Here is an 18,293-nt window from a genome sequence, read left to right on the forward strand (position 1 = left end):
GATCATCCAGTTGGATGCTTGTGGAGGAGTGGGGAATCGAACCAGATAAGAGGCCTCCACTCTTAGCCACTACACCACGGTGATTCTTCAGAAAGTTACACAAAATGTGAGGATCAATAATGGCATGAACAGTCAAGTCATGTGGCAACAAATGCCTAACAGATGCTAATTTGATTATCTCTGTAGGACTGGAAAGAGGAAAAGAAAGTCCATCACACAGAGACCTGGCAATGCTCTCAAAAGCACATGCAGAAAAGAGATGCAGCTGCTTCAAATTCCAGAGGAATTAGCAGAATTGGCAGGAGAAGCAAATTAAATAGATTAGGCTATTAATACATAACAGCTTTATATTGCAGATTATGGGTTGGATCCCACAACTCCCTTTGACTAAGCAACCAAAGAACTTGCCTTTTGTTGAGCAAATAGTAATAGCTGGATCCAGCACTACACTTTGTATGATAAGTGCAAAGTATGGCTTTAATACAAGGGTTCAGAACAAATTCCGACAAATATCTGAAGCCGTACATATGAGCATATGAAGCTGCCTTATACTAAGCCAACCCCTTAGTCTATCAGTCAGTATTGTCTTCTCTGACTTGCAACATCTCTCCAGGATCTGAGACAGAGGTCTTTCTCATCACCTATAGCCTGAGCCTTCTAGCTGGAGATGCCAGGGACTGAACCTGTGACCTGTGGCATGCAAGGCCTCGCTCCTAAGTAGGAGGCCCCTCCCTCCCAGGGGTGCCATAAAGTCTCGTGTGCAAACAAAATGGGCACAATATGCATGTATAGCTGCAACATGAGAAATGTAACATGTTTATGTCAAAGTGCAAGAATTAGCTGTCTGCATTACGTAATATGAAAAAGAGGAAATGTCTATCATTAGCATGTCATACAATCCCAATAAATCTGTTTGATGACAAAGGAGGAGACAACTAAGTGACACTAATACAAGTTCCCACAATTCATAGATTGTAACCTAAAAATTATTTGTGAGTAGCTGTTTCTTACTTACACAAGAGAATAATGAAGAGACAAGAAAACAAAACCCGGCATACTTATAGTTTATCTACAGGTAACATTAGCAATGGTAATACTATACAGCATCTTCAGTGTTCAAATGAGGGGCCAGGCGACATGGGGTGGCAGAAGGCTTTTCCCAGTGACATGCTGATATCACTTTCTGTGCATAGGGAAAGCCAATGATGCTATGGCATTCAGCTTTGTCCAACTGCCAGAGCACCCACAGCACCCCCTCGGCAGTGTGCTTACATCACTTTTGGGTGCAGAGAGAGTGACATCAGTGTGTCAGGGTGATGCTCATTTCCCCCCCCCCCATTTGTTTTGGTATAATTTTACCCCTGCTGACCAACTGGCCAGTGGCAGGGGGCATCCACTGGGAACAGGGGATCCCTATTCACAAACAGCAACTTTGCTGTACTCCTTGCAATACCTTAGTAGGGCCGCCCAGCGTTATTAATCCCATAATGCTGATGGGGAGGTCAACTCCCATCTCCTCAAATGTCAGAACACTGGGGATGTCCCATGGGTTGGAGTCAATGGGGAAGCTCCATAAATACAGGAGCTTCAAATAAACATCAGAATTCAGAAGTATGGAAATAGAGCAACACATCTGAGAATGAAGTATAACACCAAGACCAAGTCATTTGTGTCAAATTACTTAACAGAGTGACCTACCCTACTATCCAGCCTGCCAGTCTAGGGACTCTTTTCAAGCCCTGCTCTCTCTGCCCCTACCTGCAAAGCTGAGACGAGTGGTAACCAGACTCAGGGCTTTTTCAGGAAGGATTTATTGCTTTAGAATGCCCTTCCACTTGACCCTCACCTGACATCTACTTGCATTGACACTGAGACAGAACTAAGGCAGCCACTGCATATGCCCTCAGATTATGAGAGGCCTGTAACCCAGCAAACAAGCATTAAATTTCAGTATTAGAATAGTAGGCCTCAGCATGTCTTAATCCAGCTTTGCTTTTTTTATTTTAATTAATTTATTTGATTTTTCTACCACCCTCCCAGCATGGCCGGCTCAGGCTTTAGAAGAGGGGTAATCAAACGGCGGCCCTCCAGATGTCCATGGACTACAATTCCCATGAGCCCCTGCCAGCATTCGCCCCTGCTTTAGATGGTAACCAAAACCTTCATCTTGACCCAGGCTTTCAACTAGAGGGTTCTGTTGTTTCTCATTGTTTGTAATATTAATGTCTCGTGGTTGTTTTAATATAGATAACTGTATATCTGTTTTTATTATTGTGTTGTATCTTTTAACAGTGACTTTGAGTGAGTCTCTGGAGAGGTAACATGTAAATTTTCTAAATAAATCCTGATGTGTATAGGAGCTCTGGAAGGATAACCTTCTTGACGAGGAGCAAAGGTATCCCATACGCTATTAGAAAGACTGGATTCTATGAGGCTTAAGAAACTACATCAGTGTTTATTTATGTACTATTGATAGCTATATTTATATCCATGTCTAAGTCTAAACAAGCAAGACTGGGACTGTGACATTATCGACGGATGTCAACATAAAAAAATGGCATAAAAATTAGTCATCATGAATATACAGAAGATCATTAACAAATCTCAGTCACAGTTCTAATAATAATCCCCACTATCAATATATCTAATTCTCTGCATGGCCCCATCTGTCAATTTTTAAGTCTGGAGACTAAAATCACGGACAGACAAGACAGATCTTTCTACAAACCTCTGAACAGCCCCTGAAAGGACTGCTTACAGCTTTAAGGAACAAATGCCTACAGAGGCTGTTGCTAGGTGAACACAAAAGTATTGTTAGTGGTCAAGCCTTGGTTTCTGATAATAAAGGGAAGGACTGGAGAGTTCTTCCAATGGTTAGTTTGGCCTTTGAATAGGGCTCCCAACTCTGGTTGGGAAATTCCTGGAGATTTTGAGGCCTGGGAGGGTGGAATTTGGGAAGGGGAGGGACCTCAATAGGGTATAATGCCAAAGAGTCCACCCTGCAGAGCAGCCATTTTGTCCATGGGAACTGATTTTTTTTTTGTCTGGAGATCAACTGCAATAGTAGGAAATCCCCAGACGCTGCAAGGAGAAGGAAAGAAAGTAGAGCAGGAGACATGGGATCTAAAATATTGATTGGCTGATAGGTGGGAAGAAAAGAAGGAAGCAGGAAAAGAGGACAGGCTACAGATGCTGCCAGGGAAGAGAGAAATGAAACAATACAGAAAGTCCCCCTGAAAGCCCTTGCTGGTCCCCCGCTTGCTTTACTTTATTGCTTGGAATAAGCTTTGAAAACTGCACAGAAATCCATCTACAAGAAACACAGTTTTGCTACTCAGTTCTATATTCAGGAAATGGAATGTCACATACAAAATTTTCCATCTTGTTATCTTTGAAGTGGGAAGGACAATGATATCCTTCTCCAATGACAGATGATGACTCAAATGTGTCATGGAATTAGGCCTAGTAACATAATCAAAGTCTCTTCTGGCATCAGGAGAGGTTCTTGAACAATAAATATCAGAGTCAGTAATGCAAATTATAACGACAAAAGCATTGCTGAGCTCAACATGAGAGCAACGGGAAAGCAAAGGCTGTGCACTCAATTCATCTTGAGTGATGAATGTTCCCAACGTACTTAGTCCTAAAGAAGAGCAACACAGGCACTGCAAATCTATGTCCCCCCCCCCTCCCATGAGCCCACACTTAAAAATCAAAGAGAACTCTCTCCATTCTTTCCTTTGGACTTTGATTGACTCTATCACTGTTATACTAGACTGGCAGCAGTGCTCCACTATGATTTCTGATTGTTTCATTTTCTCCTTTATATAGCCCCTGCCCAAAAAGCATTTTCTCCTCTTAAACTCCCTATTAAACTAGAGAAGTATGTAAAACAGTTCCAAAACTCTTCTCTTGAAAAGCAGGCAATTTGTACTTCAAAAGAGATAGGAGAGGATGCTTCATCTTTTGCCTGCCAGTCACTCCCCTCATAGCTGTTTAACCCCCCCCCACGCCACCCTGCAGACTGCTTCCCCCCACCAGTGTTTTGAACTCATGTTTACTTCACAAATGTAAGTATGCAAAGATATTCCCTCATCTCCTATCTGATCTCCAACAGAAGAAGAAGAAGAAGAAGAAGAAGAAGAAGAAGAAGAAGAAGAAGAAGAAGAAGAAGAAGAAGAAGAAGAAGAAGAAGAAGAAGAAGAAGAAGAAGAAGAAGAAGAAGAAGAAGAAGAAGAAGAAGAAGAAGAAGAAGAAGAAGAAGAAGAGTTGGTTCTTATATGCCGCTTTTCCCTACCTGAAGGAGGCTCAAAGCGGCTTACAATCGCCTTCCCATTCCTCTAACTTCAAAAATGGGAAGGGAATCACAGCTTTATCAACACATGGCTGCAAGGCAAACGTTTGCCCACTGGTGGGCTATATGGGATAGCCAGGGGCTGCAGAGATTAGTGTCAAACTACCACAACCTGAGTTCAATTCTGCTGTCTGCCATGAAGCTCCACAGGGGATCTCTGGCCACCAACAGCCTCTCAGTCGAACCTTCTACCCAGGTTTGTTGTGAAAATAAAATGAGGCAGAGAATAAACTCCTTAGAGGTAGGGATTCAAAATAAGATAGAATGTTATTTACAGACAAGATTCAATGACTTCCAGCTGTTGGTACGTGGAGAATTACATGGAGCCGAGGAGAATTACATAAGGCATTTGGGAGCCTCACTGGAGAAAGGCAAGGTATAAATGAAATAAATAAATGTCTCCAGCTTGGTCTGTTTAGCCTAGAGAGGAGACGACTGAGAGGGGATTTGATAACCATTTTCAAGTATTTAAAAGGCTGCCATACAGAGGATGGACCAGAATCAATAGGATGAAATTAAGTCAAAAGAAATTCCATCTAAACATCCGGAAGAAGTTCCAGACAGTCAGAGCGGTTTCTCAGTGGAACAGGCTTCCTGGGAGGTGGTGGGTTCTCCATATTTGGAAATTTTTAAACAGAGGCTGGATAGCCATCTGACGGAGAGGCTGATTCTGTGAAGATTCAAGGAGGTGGCAGGTTACAGTGGATGAGCGATAGGGTTGTGAGTGTCCTGCATAGTGCAGGGGGTTGGACTACATGACCCATGAGGTCCCTTCCAACTCTATTATTCTATGATTCTATGAAGTGTGACACCACATATGGAACTCTGAGTGTGGGGTGGTTTTCCTCTTGCATGTTATTGCAAGAATGGCTGTGCAACTTGTCACCTCTTCCTCCAAGCCAGCGAGGGCACTGGTTTTTCCAATCTACTGTCAAAGAGAAACTTCACCAGACACAGGGGTGGATTTGCCACTGAACTTACTGGGAAAGTTCCTGATGGGCCACTGTCCTGAACAGAGCCGAGTCCCACAGCTCCACCAACCTTGCAGGAACTGCTTGGCTCAGGTCCTTCAGCAGTAGCCATTACTCAGCAGTTGCCTCCCCCTCCCCCCATGACGATCATCAACTCTGCTGACTGGGTCTGAACCAGGATTGCCATCTTTCAGATGGGGTCTGGAAGCCTCCTGCTATTGAAACAGATCTCCAAACAATAGATATCGCTTCCTCTGAGAAATGGCTACTTTGGAGAAGAAGAAGAGTTTGGTTTTTATACCTCACTTTTCACTACCCGAAAGTGCCTCACCTGCCCTTCCTTTCCCCACAACAGACACTCTGTGAGATAGATGGGGCTGAGAGAAACTGCTCTGTGAGAACAGCACTATCAGGAATGTGAATAACCCAAGGTCACCTAGCTGGAGGAGCCACCAAACCCAGTTCACCAGATTGGAAGCTGCCACTCTTAACCACTACACCAAGCTGGAGGGGGACTCTATGGCATTGTACCCTACAGAGGTCTCTCCCCTTCCCGAAGTCCCGCCCCCACCAGATTCCACCTCCAAAATCTCCAGGTATTTCCCATCCCACAGCTAGTAGCCCTAGTCTGAACTGCCACCTGCCCCTAACCAGAAATGCACACAAACAGGACAAATTTGGTAGACTATCCCCACTTAAAGCAAAATAGAGAAGAGATAATAGAAATCTCTGAGTGACAAGTTACAAAATGGGACTACACGGAACAAAATGGGAATGAGCCTTGCCAGATTAAAATTTTTATGGTGGAGAGGGCAAACCCACTGAGATCTAAGAAGTTAGGCAAGGGAAAAGCTGGAATGGAAATATCACCAAACATATTTACAAATAACTCTTCCTGCCCACACCGGACACCATCTTACCGTCTGTATTTGTTGTGAAATCACAAACTTATCACTTGCTTATCAAGATCTATCCACTATTGAGACATGCTAGAAGCATGACGTGAGATTTTGCATGGGATTCAATTAATTTGGTTACAATTATTAGTTATCAGTTATACATGTTACAGACTGTTTTATGTATTGTTCTCTGTTATGATGTAAACCGCCCTGAGCCTCCGGGGAGGGCGGTATATAAGTATGATAAATAAATAAATAAATAAATAAATAAATAAATAAATAAATAAATAAATAAATAAATAAATAAATAAATAAATAAATAAATAAATAAATAGTTTCTGATTTGCATCAGGAGCCAGGGCAGACTCTAAATCTATATCGATAGTATATTGTCAGATATAACGTCTGATTGTGCCTGAAATGAGCTTCCCCTTTCCAAGGCTCCCAAACAGAACAGAACTAGTTGGACACTGAATTAGCTTTAAAAAAATGACATTTTGGTAAAAACTGGCAGGCTTGAGCAGAGATGACAAAACTGCACTGAACCCATGAAAAAAACTGATGCACACCTAACCTTAGCAAGGGACTTGGAATTGCATCATTATGGCAGGGGAACTAGACTTGGAGTTCGCCTATCTACTAGGATACACTCCTTTTTCTAACAATAACTGTCTGAGGGTTAAGATATACATTTGTCATCAGAGAATGGCAGGTGAGTCATACAACAATACAAGTCACCAATTTGTACTCTCCAAGGGCTTGCTGGAAGAGGTACAGATTGCAACGTTACAGTTCTCATTCGATGACATTGCTTTTGCTCTGGAAGACGGAGAATTCATTCTCAAGGAGAAATGCAACTTGCAAAACAAACATCAGCTTGAAGGAGATTTAGTACACAAATCTGTGAGACTCCACAGTTGTTTCCTAATACAGTTTATAATTCAGAGGTTATTTTCCCTTTAAGACTGTGTACAAAGACCTCTTGTTAATTACTCCCTGGAAAGAGTCTGATAGTAAAATGTACTTTAAATTTAGATACTACATTCAGTAAGAGCATCAAAAGAAACTGCCTTTTTGTATTTAGCCTCTGGCCCTACAACCTACCAAAGGAAACTCCTATAGACATATTGAGGGCAGACCAACCTCTGCAGAGTAAGTAAAGAATTCCCAAGTTCCTCTTAATGTTTTCATATTTTCGAGTCCACATGTAAAAATTTTATAACCTGTAAATAAAAACTGCAAGACAACTGGAGCTGGCTTCTGTTTGAGCACAAACCGTTGGATGTGGGGGTCGGGGTGGGAGGGGTGAAGTGGGCTATCCTGTTATTGTGTTTTTCCTGCCATCTTGGGTTTCATATAGGGATTTTACTGTTTTGTGGGATTTTAGATTTATGTAAACCGCCATGAGCTGGTTGATTCGGGGAGTGGTGGTCTAAAAATCCAAAAATAAATAAATAATGTTTGATTTAAGGAGAAGAGAGATGAAGTGTTTCAGGGCTGTGTTTAAAGAGTGCAATTCTTTGTTGGGAGTAAGCCTCATTTAATAAAACTGGACAAACGTTCAAGTAGTTCTGCTCAGGATATACTTAAATATATTTATATTTGGAGGGGGAAAGCCTTTTGTAAAATAATTTTAGATATCAATCAATTGATCGATCAATATGGCCAGAATTCAAACAGCCAAGGACTGCAGAATGCTCGATATGATTTTTTGAGTTCTCCCTATGAAAAGCACTACCCTGACAAACATCACAAATTGCTTTGAAAAGACTTCTTGTCAAACCATGCTTGGTTGTCAGTAACAGAAACAAACCTGCACACTCAAACCAAGTTACAACTTACAAGTTCCACCCCAAAACATCTGATACGTCAAAACAGCTGAGGGAAAACCTTGAAAGTGAATTGACTCCTGGGACATTCTTTTCCTTTTCCTTATGTCCTCAAGAAAGGCAAGTTTATACGAATGCCACCATTATTGGAGAAAAACATACCAAACCTGATACTAAAGGTAGCATTGACACCATGAACTGTCTTGCAACAGGTGAGTAACTGTGTTGGTCGAAATCCGCAGAACAAAGTTTGCATCCAGTAGCACCTTAAAGATCAACAAGTTTTATTCTTAGCTATATTTATGGCTCAGTTACTTATGCATCTTAACTCTAATTAGCCTCTCTTGGAAACACTCTCCCCACCCTCTACCTGTTTGTAATGGACAGTGACTTCTGTTTCAGTGTTTCTGATGAAGTGTGCATGCACACAAAAAGCACACCCGGAATAAAACTTTGTTGGTCTTAAAGGTGCCACTGGATTCAAACAGTTTTTAAAAAATCCTGCAACATGTATACTTGAAGCACAAAGTATTAACTTTTTGGAGTGTCCTGAAATGTTTGTCTCAAGGATAATTTCTGGTAAACCATCTCTGTGTATAACTATTCTGTTTTTACTCTAAGACAAGGTTGTGTTAAAATTGCTTCTGGCAGGCAAACTAATACTTATGAATTCGTGCTCTCTTTACTTCAGTGTACTTGGAAGACCTGATTCAGCACTTTGGGGGAAAAAATCAATGAAGATGGAATAATCACATTAAAGCCATTTGCTGGCTTACTTCTATGTATTCTAGCTTAAGGGGCTTGCTTATTACTATCAAGTCATTGCTGTGATATGTAAAGACGTTGGAGACAACTCATGTCATACAACGTCACTAGGACCACATCCCAATGCCAACAGCTACACTTTTGTGTAGCCCTGCCCCTCTTTGGTGTAGTGGTTAGGAGTGCGGATTTATAATCTGGCAAGCCGGGTTCAATTCTGCACTCCCCCACATGCAGCCAGCTGGGTGACCTTGGGCTCACCACGGCACTGATAAAGCTGTTCTGACCGAGCAGTAATATCAGGGCTCTCTCAGCCTCACCCACCTCACAGAGGGTCTGTTGTGGGGAGGGGAAAGGGAAGGTGAATGTAAGCCGCTTTGAGATTCCTTCGAGTAGAGAAAAGTGGCATATAAGAACCAACTCTTCTTCTTTAGGGATGGTGTTTTATTTATTTATTACCCACCCTTTCTCTTTGGACTCAGGGCAGGATACATCATAAAAAGGTACGGAATAAGAATATATAAAAATAAATTATTAAAAATCTAAACCTCTAAAAACAGTCCCACCCTTATTGCATGTTGTACATTCCAGTGGCAAGGAAGGAGAGAAGAGGCAGACCATAGGCCTGGTGGAAAAGCTGTTTTACAAACTCTCCAGAACCATTTAAGGTTCAGATTAGGCCTGATACACATGGCTTTTTGACACTCGTATTAAAAAAGGAGTTACCAATCTTCTATCCAACTTAAATACAACGGTCTTATAATCTGGTGAGCCAGATTTGATTTCCCACTCCTCCACATGCAGCCAGCTGGGTGAGCTGGGGCTAGTCACAGTCCTGATAGTACTGTACTCACAGAGCAGTCCTGTCAGAGCTCTCTCAGCCCACCTGCCTCACAGGGAGACTGTTGTGGAGAGAGGAAGTGAAGGCGATTGTAAGTCTCTTTAAGGTAGTGAAAGGGTAGGCAGGGTATAAAAACCAACTCTTCTTCTTCATATAGTTTTAAAACCTTCTCACCCTTCTTGCTGTGAAATGAGATCCAGCCATCTGGCACAAGTCCAGACATGCCTAAACTGTGTTCCTTTGCCTCTGTACCAACAACCGCACAACACAAAGATCCAGGATGGTCACAACAGCATCCAAGTTAAGATCTGACTGCTTGTATATTATAAAGAAAGCACAACTGGCTTGCAAAGCACTACAAACTCTAAGAGTGTGATGCAGGTTAGATGGCTAAGTGCAAAGAAGCACTGGTTTTGTGTACTGCTAATAGGTAAGGAGAAAGAGGAGGAGGGTAGTACTTGCTTTACCAAGCTCTTCTGTACCTTCATTATATACAACTGATAACCATACAGGAGTCCTGTACTATGGTCGTCCCTCATACAGGTGGCAGCCAAAGATTCTAGAAGGTGCTGGTTCTGATTTGTTCAGATAGTGAAGCAAGTAAATGAAAGTTTTGAACCTTGAGTCTTTTCCTATTGTCTAGGCAATTCATTCAAACTTCCTTGCATTTTTCTTTTAAAAATACAGTAGACAAGGCCTTTCAAGCCCAATGTCTTGGACATTATATGTTCATGAATTACAGGATTTCTCCCCTGGTCTGACTCATTGCTGACTCATGTTCTAATCCATTTACCATCCATTGTAAATTGCCTTCATATCCTTCCCCATTAGTCTAGATTTGACACCACCACCCCATTTTAATTTATAGGTCTTCTCCAGCTAGGTGCTGCAATTAGGGTTGATCACTGCTGAGCTTTAAAGGGCCTTTTTGGTCCTGGCCCCTACCTGGCGGAATGAGCTCCTGGAGGAGCTGAGGGCCCCATGGGAGCTTTCTGCATTCTGTAGGACCTGCAAGACAGAGCTCTCCTGGCAGGTCTACGGTTGAGGCTGGGGTCTGAGCAGAAGATCTAATTACTCCCCCCCCCTGGTGCTAAGCAGTGGTATGCCTGGGTCATCTATGGCGAGGGTTATGGCTCCCTCTTACCATTTCCCCTATTAGATTGGGTGTTGTTATGAGGGGGATGGGGGATTATATCACCATGTTTTCTTATTTAATGCTGTAATTTTTATGACCTGTTCTGATATTTTAATTGAAGTTTTTAAATTGATGGATGTTTATAAAAAGCCACAAGTCGGTTCTGGGAGTGAATGAATGAATGAATGAATGAATGAATGAATGAATGAATGAATGAATGAATGAATGAATGAATGAATGAATGAATGAATGAATGAATGAATGAACGAATGAACGAATGAATATACATACAGATTTTATCTCCATGTCATCAAGAACATTTGTGATCTGATGCACAAACTTTCTGTTTCTCAGTCCCAGTTAGGAAGAAACATGCAGGGCAGGACGAAATCGAAAGTGTATTCCTGAGAGACGAGGTCTTTTTTAACAGGCGCTACCAGAGATCCTCTAACTGGAGATGGCACAGACTTAGACTGGGACCTTCTACATGCAAAGATCAATTCAGTCCCACATCAGTTGAACACCATCTCTGTGATTTGGCAAACCAGTAGTACCTCCATACTGTCTAGATACAATTTTGATATCCATTCCACTGCTGACTTCATCCCTCATCTGTCCCATTGCTGATTACATTAGTCTGCACAGCCAGGGCGAGGCTTAAGACAGTTAGAAGCCATACCCAAAGCCAATCCTGGAATACATGCATTCTCCCACTCTAAATCTCCAATGTTGGCTGCTGAAGTGAAGACACCTGCAGACAGAAGATACTGCTCAAGAAAGAAGAGGTGGTTCTTGCTTTCATACCAGCTTTAGTCAATTCAGAAGTATCATACTTCCCACTAACTGTTTGCTACCTCGTTTCCAAGGTTACATCTCAGGCTACGAAGTTCCTGGTCCAAGCCCTAGGGCTCCCGAAATACTAGTTCAGTGCTATACACAGACGATGGTTAAGTACTGTTCTTCTTAAAAGATGCGTAAGGCATGTGAAACATTCTATTTTATTGCTCAGTCTGAAGAACAACTGCCCCGAACTCTTTCAGCCGTCCTTCTGTGTTAAAAACTGGAGGAAGAGTTGTACTTGTTTGTCTAAAAGTAGAACACATACAGCATGCTTATCTTTATTTGACTTGGCATTAAAAGTTAGCATGTGTAATGGAAAAGAAAATTGCATAATGAAATCCACTAGGTAAGATTTTTTTAAAGATGTTAGATATATAAAATAAACTAAGTATTTTTTCACACATTCATAGACATTCCTGCTTAGGGATTTTATGACAGTAAGACCAGTTGCAACTAGATCCTGGTACTTCTTGGCAAAGAGCCTCTTTATGGTCTCTTTGCCAAACATCTCTTGTTCCTTCAACTGAGCAGTTACTGAAACCAGTCTGTTCTACTTCATTAAGAGAGCCAGCTTGGTGGTTAAGAGCAGCGGTGTCTAATCTGGAGATCTGGGTGTGATTCCTCATTCCACCATATGCAACCAGCTGGGTGACCTTGGGCTAGTCACAGTCCTATCAGAGCTCCCAGAGAATTTCTGTCAGAGCTCTCTCAGCCCCACCTACCTCACATGGTGTCTGTTGTAGGAAGAGGAATGGGAAGGTGACTGTAAGCCACTTTGAAATTCCTTAGGGTAGTGAAAAGTGGGGTATAACAACCAAATCTTCTTCCTTCATAAAATATCTTGACTGTCTTCTTGAAGCATTTCACATGTGATTCTCTTTTGAGGGAAGAGCTGTGGCTCATCTACTTTGCATGCAGAAGGCCCCAGGTTCAATCCCCACCACCTTCAGTTTAAAGGGTCCGGTAGTCCATCACGTGGAAGACCTCTGCCTGAGACCCTGGAGAGCGGCTGCTAGTCAGAGTAAATAGTACTGACCTTGATAGGACAATGGCCTGTCACAATATTAGGCAGGGTCGTGTATGCTTTTGAACCCACCCTGAGAAATCTGGTGTCCCAGAACAGGAAGCAAGAGAGGGACATTTTAAGAATATTTTGGACATTGTTTCAAAATTGGGCTAGGCATAAAGTGCATGGTCCATATCCAGACACCCTGAAACCCAAAGCTAGAACCTACAGCACCCATTCCAGCAATTTACTAATGGAAATAGATGCATTGGTCACACCTATACCATGTTTGTGTGATGTACCCGTGTTGAACTGCATCTGCCACCACTCACTAGGCCTGAATAAGTTACATGCCCCTCCCCCCACACACACACACACAATTACACACTTGGAACTCCACAGAGAACAGGAAGCAACAGAGGCATATTGCCTCCTCTGTTGCAGATTGCTTGCTTAGGTGCTGTTTTGCCTTCCAACAACAAGGTGCAGTATTTGAATAGTTTTGTGTCTCTCTACTGCACGAATCCACTAGAGGAAGACACCCTCCTGAAATTTTGCATAAGGGTGGCTGTTGTCTGCCAGGGTTCTGTTACCCATGACTCTGACCATTAATTTCAGTCTCTGATACTTTAGTTCTAGAGATCTGGGAGGAGGAGGAGGAACCTGATAAACTTCTTTGTGTCTCTGAAATACTCATATGCTGATTGCAGGCGGGGGGGAGGGGGAGGTCAAGTGGATTTCTTCATGATCATGGTATATATTTTTGGCACAAAATCCTGCTGCATCAATATTAGAATTTGAGTACAAAATCATCCCCAACATGCACACACAAACACTATTCCCCAGGACCAGTATCCAAAAATGCGGAAGAGGGGCAAAGGTAGAGCTTATGTTACAGTGCAGCAGGTAGGAGTTTGGGTTCTGCCGGTCAAGCATTGGCTGGAGGCTGGAATTTTCCCATTGAGGCCCGGTTTGGCTACTTCAGAGGCCTCAGATTGCCTGCAGGTCAAAAGCGTTGCTGTTGCACATTTCTGAGGCCGAAGGGGTCTTTCTGGGAACAGTCCTGGTCCGCTCACTAGGACAGGTTCTCTGGGCTAATTTACACAACCAGTCAGGGGAGGGAGCTTTATGTTCAAGTCTGTCCAAAAGAGGACAGAAGGTATGTGCTGTATGCACACCATAGCCATTCTTGCCCATACAGGCCATCTCCAACCAGGTCTACCCTGGAGCTCCTTTAAAAAAATGACACAAAGAGGTGAAAATAGGAAGAAAGAAAACATTGGTCCTTCTGGACTCAGTGGCCTGAAGCAGCTGCTTTGCATTCGTTCATGGTCAGGCCAGCTGTGGCCGTTTCACCTTCGGCAGGAATGCTGGCAATCTGTGCTCCTGCCAAGCCAGTGCAGCCATCACAAAGCCTGGGGGGAGTGCCTTGTCCCAGACTAGGTCAAGAGGGGGGGGGGGATAGGGAGTGGCCTTCTGCCTGATGCAGAAATGTCTAATAAGAGCAACAATTGCCAAGTTCACCCCGGAGACCATAGTGAGTCCCTGGCAAGTACACCCCCCATTTCAATGACCCGAACTTTATCAGCACAAGTAGAAAGTTAGATAAAATACTAGAAGAATTGGGGGTGGGGGGCAGAGATAGGGTGTCAGACAGGGGGAAATTAACCTTAAAATGTGGTTATTTCTTTGACATTCTCTCTTTTAGATGAAAACTGGAATTTTGTCAGAAAAATTAGGGTGACGGTGGAAATATTTGCAGAAGAGACATTTTGGATCTGGGCTTTTGGGATTAAGATACAAGGTTTTCAACCCAATGCTCCTGCCTCCAAGATGCCTTTAATGTGTTGCTCCGGAGCACGGCGAGGCTAGGAGCATCAATTCATCAAGCTTCTAACCAAAGCACTACATTAATCGAGTCACATGAAAAGCCTTCTCCTACTCCATTATAATCCTAGTAATGGATGTGTTAAAGCCAGCCAGAACTGTCTCTCTGCACCAATTTCAAAAGATACAGCATGGAATGTTGCCATCCATGACAGTGCATTGGAATGCCAAGATTCACTTACTGGTGGCTTTATTTTAAAGAAAGACTAGGATTTCCAAAGACTTGCCTCCAGAAAGCCATATTATGAACAAGCTAATTTGCTCACTGATCGAGGCCGTACTGTCTTAACAGCCACACAAAGCAAAGCAATTTATTATATAACAATATATAAGAGGGGGTTTATTAGTATTGTTGGCCAGGATTGTATAACCCAGAGAGCTCTCTCCCTGGGTGGGGTTAGTGTATTTCAAAGCCAACAACAACGACTACTTTGATAATATTTCAGCGGCATCGCAGACAAAAGGAAAGGCACCCTTGGTGTGCAGGTCTTAGAGAAAGAATCATTCTTCTGCTGCTGCAGATCCCAGCAGAAGGGGGTGGGGCAGGAGGAAGGGGGAGGGAAGGAGGAGAGACAGCCAAATGTTTACTAGGAGAACCAGGGCAAACAGCTCGTGAACAAATACACATACACACACACACCCATACCCCTCCCCAAGGTAAAGTGAGAACACGTTTGGCTGGAAAAACACTGAACTTCATGATGGAATTGAAAGAGTTAAAAAAAATAGTTATATATTCTCTAAAGTAGTCTAAATTCAACCAGGCAAAAGGAAGCAACATATTTTCATGTGTGCCTTTCTTTCTTTCTTTCTTTCTTTCTTTTGCATGACATAAGATACACACAGTTTCCCTGTGATGTTCTTCTTTGGTGTCTGGTTGTAACACTTGCACAGTGACCCCAATGTGGGATTCCCGTGTTGCGCATGGCTCGGTAACGGGTTTCCACATGCCCAGCCCCCCCCCCCACAGTTGTCCCCCCTGCCTTGCAAGCAATAAGGATGTCTTCTGTCCTGAGGTGTAGGGAGACTTACCAAATCCACGAATGCCTCCTGAATGGAAAATTATTCACATGCATCATGTTCACAATTCTTTCAAGCCTCGGTCCTTCCCTCGTCTGAAAGCTTTATCTGTTCCGGTATTCATAGATGCATTCCACCACAACTGCAGCATCAGAAAGCATCAAGGGCTATTGCAAAAAAAAAAGGTATTGTATTCCACATCTGCGAGAATCTCCAGGCGCCGGGGGCAGAATTTCCAGAAGGTTTTTCTCGCCAGGCGTCCCCTCATTCACGCAACGTGCCTGTCCGCTTGTTTTCAGTTCCCAAACTAATCGGCTACATCAAGCAACTTATCTTAAAAATGAAGGCAACGGTTCCCCTCCCCCCGGTATTAATTAAAGCCTCTTCTTTTGCAGCATTTCAGAGAGTAGGAAAAGCTTAGTCAAGAGAGAGTTTGTGGTCAGCGGGGCGACATCAGTTTTTAAGAGGAAATGCAAAACTCCCCACGGTTTTGCCATGCCGTCCTCTAGAAACCAGTATTGCTTTTTCTTCCTTCTCAAACACATAGTCCTGGGAGGGGGGCGGCGGCTCGGGGGCAGTTTCCTCCTTCTTGAGGGAAACGGAGGAGGCAGGTCAGTCCGTTGCCAACCCCGCAAACTTTCGCTCTGGAAATGCCGCCGCCTGCGCCGCTCCGGAGCGGCCGAGCCTCTCGCGGAAGGCTGCTTCCCCCGCCTGCTCCCTCAGAGGCCAGGAGCCCCGCGGGCCGCCGCGCCGAGGGACCCCCATGACCCCATTCGCCGCCGCCGCCGCCCGACCCCGCTCGCCCTCAGGGCGACGACCCGCGCTGCCACCGTCCGCGCGCCCCTCCCCGGGGAGGGAGTCCCATGCCAGCCCCAGGCAGGCGCTTACTCCGCAGGCGGCGCGATGAGGGTCGCGCAAGAGGCCGCCCACGCTGCTGCTGCTGCTGCTGCCGCCGCGGAGCCGGCCAGTGCGCGAGGAGCTGCTACATTAGGGATGCAAGCCATGTGCCTGCCTGCCTGCCTGCCCGCCCGCCGCCGCTCCTCGTCCTCGAAGAATCCCTTCCGCGAAGTCGCTCGGCTCTTCGGTCCCGCCGGCGTCCCGGGCACCCCGCCCCCCGGCTTTCTCCGGAGCCCTCCCGACTGTCGCGCACGGTCCCCGGGAAGTTTCCCGCCCAAGCGCCCTCGCCCGCCCGACGCCGCTGCAGAAGGCAGCCGGCGGGGCTGGCCTCGGCCTTCCCGCGAGGGCGCCCCTGGCCGCGCCCCCCTTGCGCCACTCCTGCCCGCCGGCACAGCTCGGCTCGGGCCCCTCACTTGCCCGCGACTTCTGCAGCAGAGCGAGCGAGCCGCTCCAGGCTGCAGTGACGGCCGCCCGGCAGAGGACGTGCTCGCGTCAAGGGGGCCCCTCTAGGTGGGTTCGCTTCGCCCGGCCCGCCGTCAGCCGCTGAGGCTTGGCCAGCACGCCGGCCGCAAACTAGGAAGAGCGGCGCTCGCTTCAAGGGGGCGGGGAGGGGCGGCGCCGAGGCCGGGGACAGGGCGAGGGCAACGCCACGGGGACTTACGGGCACTTCACCACCTCACCCCCCCCCTCACACACACACACACACAAGCACGCACAAAATGCGGAAAAATCTCAGTGGCATTTATGGCTTGCCAGGTTGAGACGCACGGGAACCGAAATGTCAGCCTTCTGGGTTTATTACACCCGGCAGCGTGGGCTCTCTCGCACTGCTGGAAGCGCCAGCCTGCCCGTGAACACGGGGGGGGACGGGGGGAACAGGAGATCCTGGACCGGGAAAGTCACCCCCCCCCCCCACTCCGAAATAACCACCCCATAAACTGCGGGCTCGATAAGATTCTTGGCTCAGGCGTGTCCCAGATAAGAGATTTCGATTGGCAAGGCGATCCTGGCGAGGCTTTCGCTCGCTCCGGAGTTGCCCGCCGCAAGCCCTCGAGTGAGCCCCAAGCACTGTTGTCATTCTGGAGCGAGCCTCGGATAGTAAACTCTCCGGAGCCTAATAGGATATTGGGGGGATCAAACTCGCCTTTGTTGCGAGCTGGTGAACAAAGCGGCCGCTGCCTATTCGCTGGCAGCCTCGCTTCTCCCCCCTCCTCCCCCCCCCCCGGCGCTTTATGCCTCGGAAAGGTGGAAGGGGGTGTGGCAAGGTGTTGATTTCATGCAAGTCACACTGCTCAAAGTTCCCTTCTCCCCCTCCCCTCCAGTACGTCACAGGGAAAACAGCGCGCGCGATTGATCATTTATGAGCCCTAGGAAACAGAATGAAGGATCTCTATGCTGATTACCCAGGACAGAGCCCCCACGTTCCTCGAGCACTTTGTTTGAAGGCTCCTCCTGAATACAACATCCGTACACCGAAAAAAAAGATGCCTGCAAAAGGCTGGGGAAAGCCACCGCGGAGACGGCAACAAAGGAACCCCCCCCCCCAAACCTGCAGAACTGAAAATCCTTTGGTACAGCCCTGCCGTGGCCGCCTGCATTCCCTCCCCATACTGTTCCTAAAGGCTATGACTCATCTTGCTGGAGAGTGTCTTGCGAGCCACGGATGCGACACAAATCAATTTTTTTTAAATTGAAATGCTGAAACCAAGAAGCGGCTGCGTGTGCCAGGAGCTGTGCAGAGAAGGAAGCTTTTGCCCCATGAAATCTAAAACAGCTCAAGAACCAAGGGGAAGACCAAAGCAATCCTAAAGACAGTTGCAGGCTTTTGTGACCCTGAACGTTGAAGGCAGTA

General features: G+C 45.5%; 1 protein-coding gene across 13 annotated transcripts in view; it reads right to left on the minus strand.

Moving 5' to 3' along the window:
- PDE4D (phosphodiesterase 4D) overlaps positions 1-18,293 on the minus strand; it is a 709,981-nt gene that overhangs the window by 328,081 nt on the left and 363,607 nt on the right. Inside the window, exon 1 of one of the 13 annotated variants that reach the window (XM_077347187.1) lies at positions 15,557-16,957. The exons of the other annotated variants lie outside the window; for them this stretch is intronic. Within the exon in view, the coding sequence (XP_077203302.1) occupies positions 15,557-15,603 (47 nt within the window). The 5' untranslated portion in view covers positions 15,604-16,957. Of the gene's footprint in view, positions 1-15,556; positions 16,958-18,293 lie in introns of those variants that run through there. 13 annotated transcript variants of the gene reach the window in all.

The sequence above is a fragment of the Paroedura picta genome, chromosome 7 (assembly GCF_049243985.1).
Source record: "Paroedura picta isolate Pp20150507F chromosome 7, Ppicta_v3.0, whole genome shotgun sequence".
NCBI lineage: Eukaryota > Metazoa > Chordata > Lepidosauria > Squamata > Gekkonidae > Paroedura > Paroedura picta.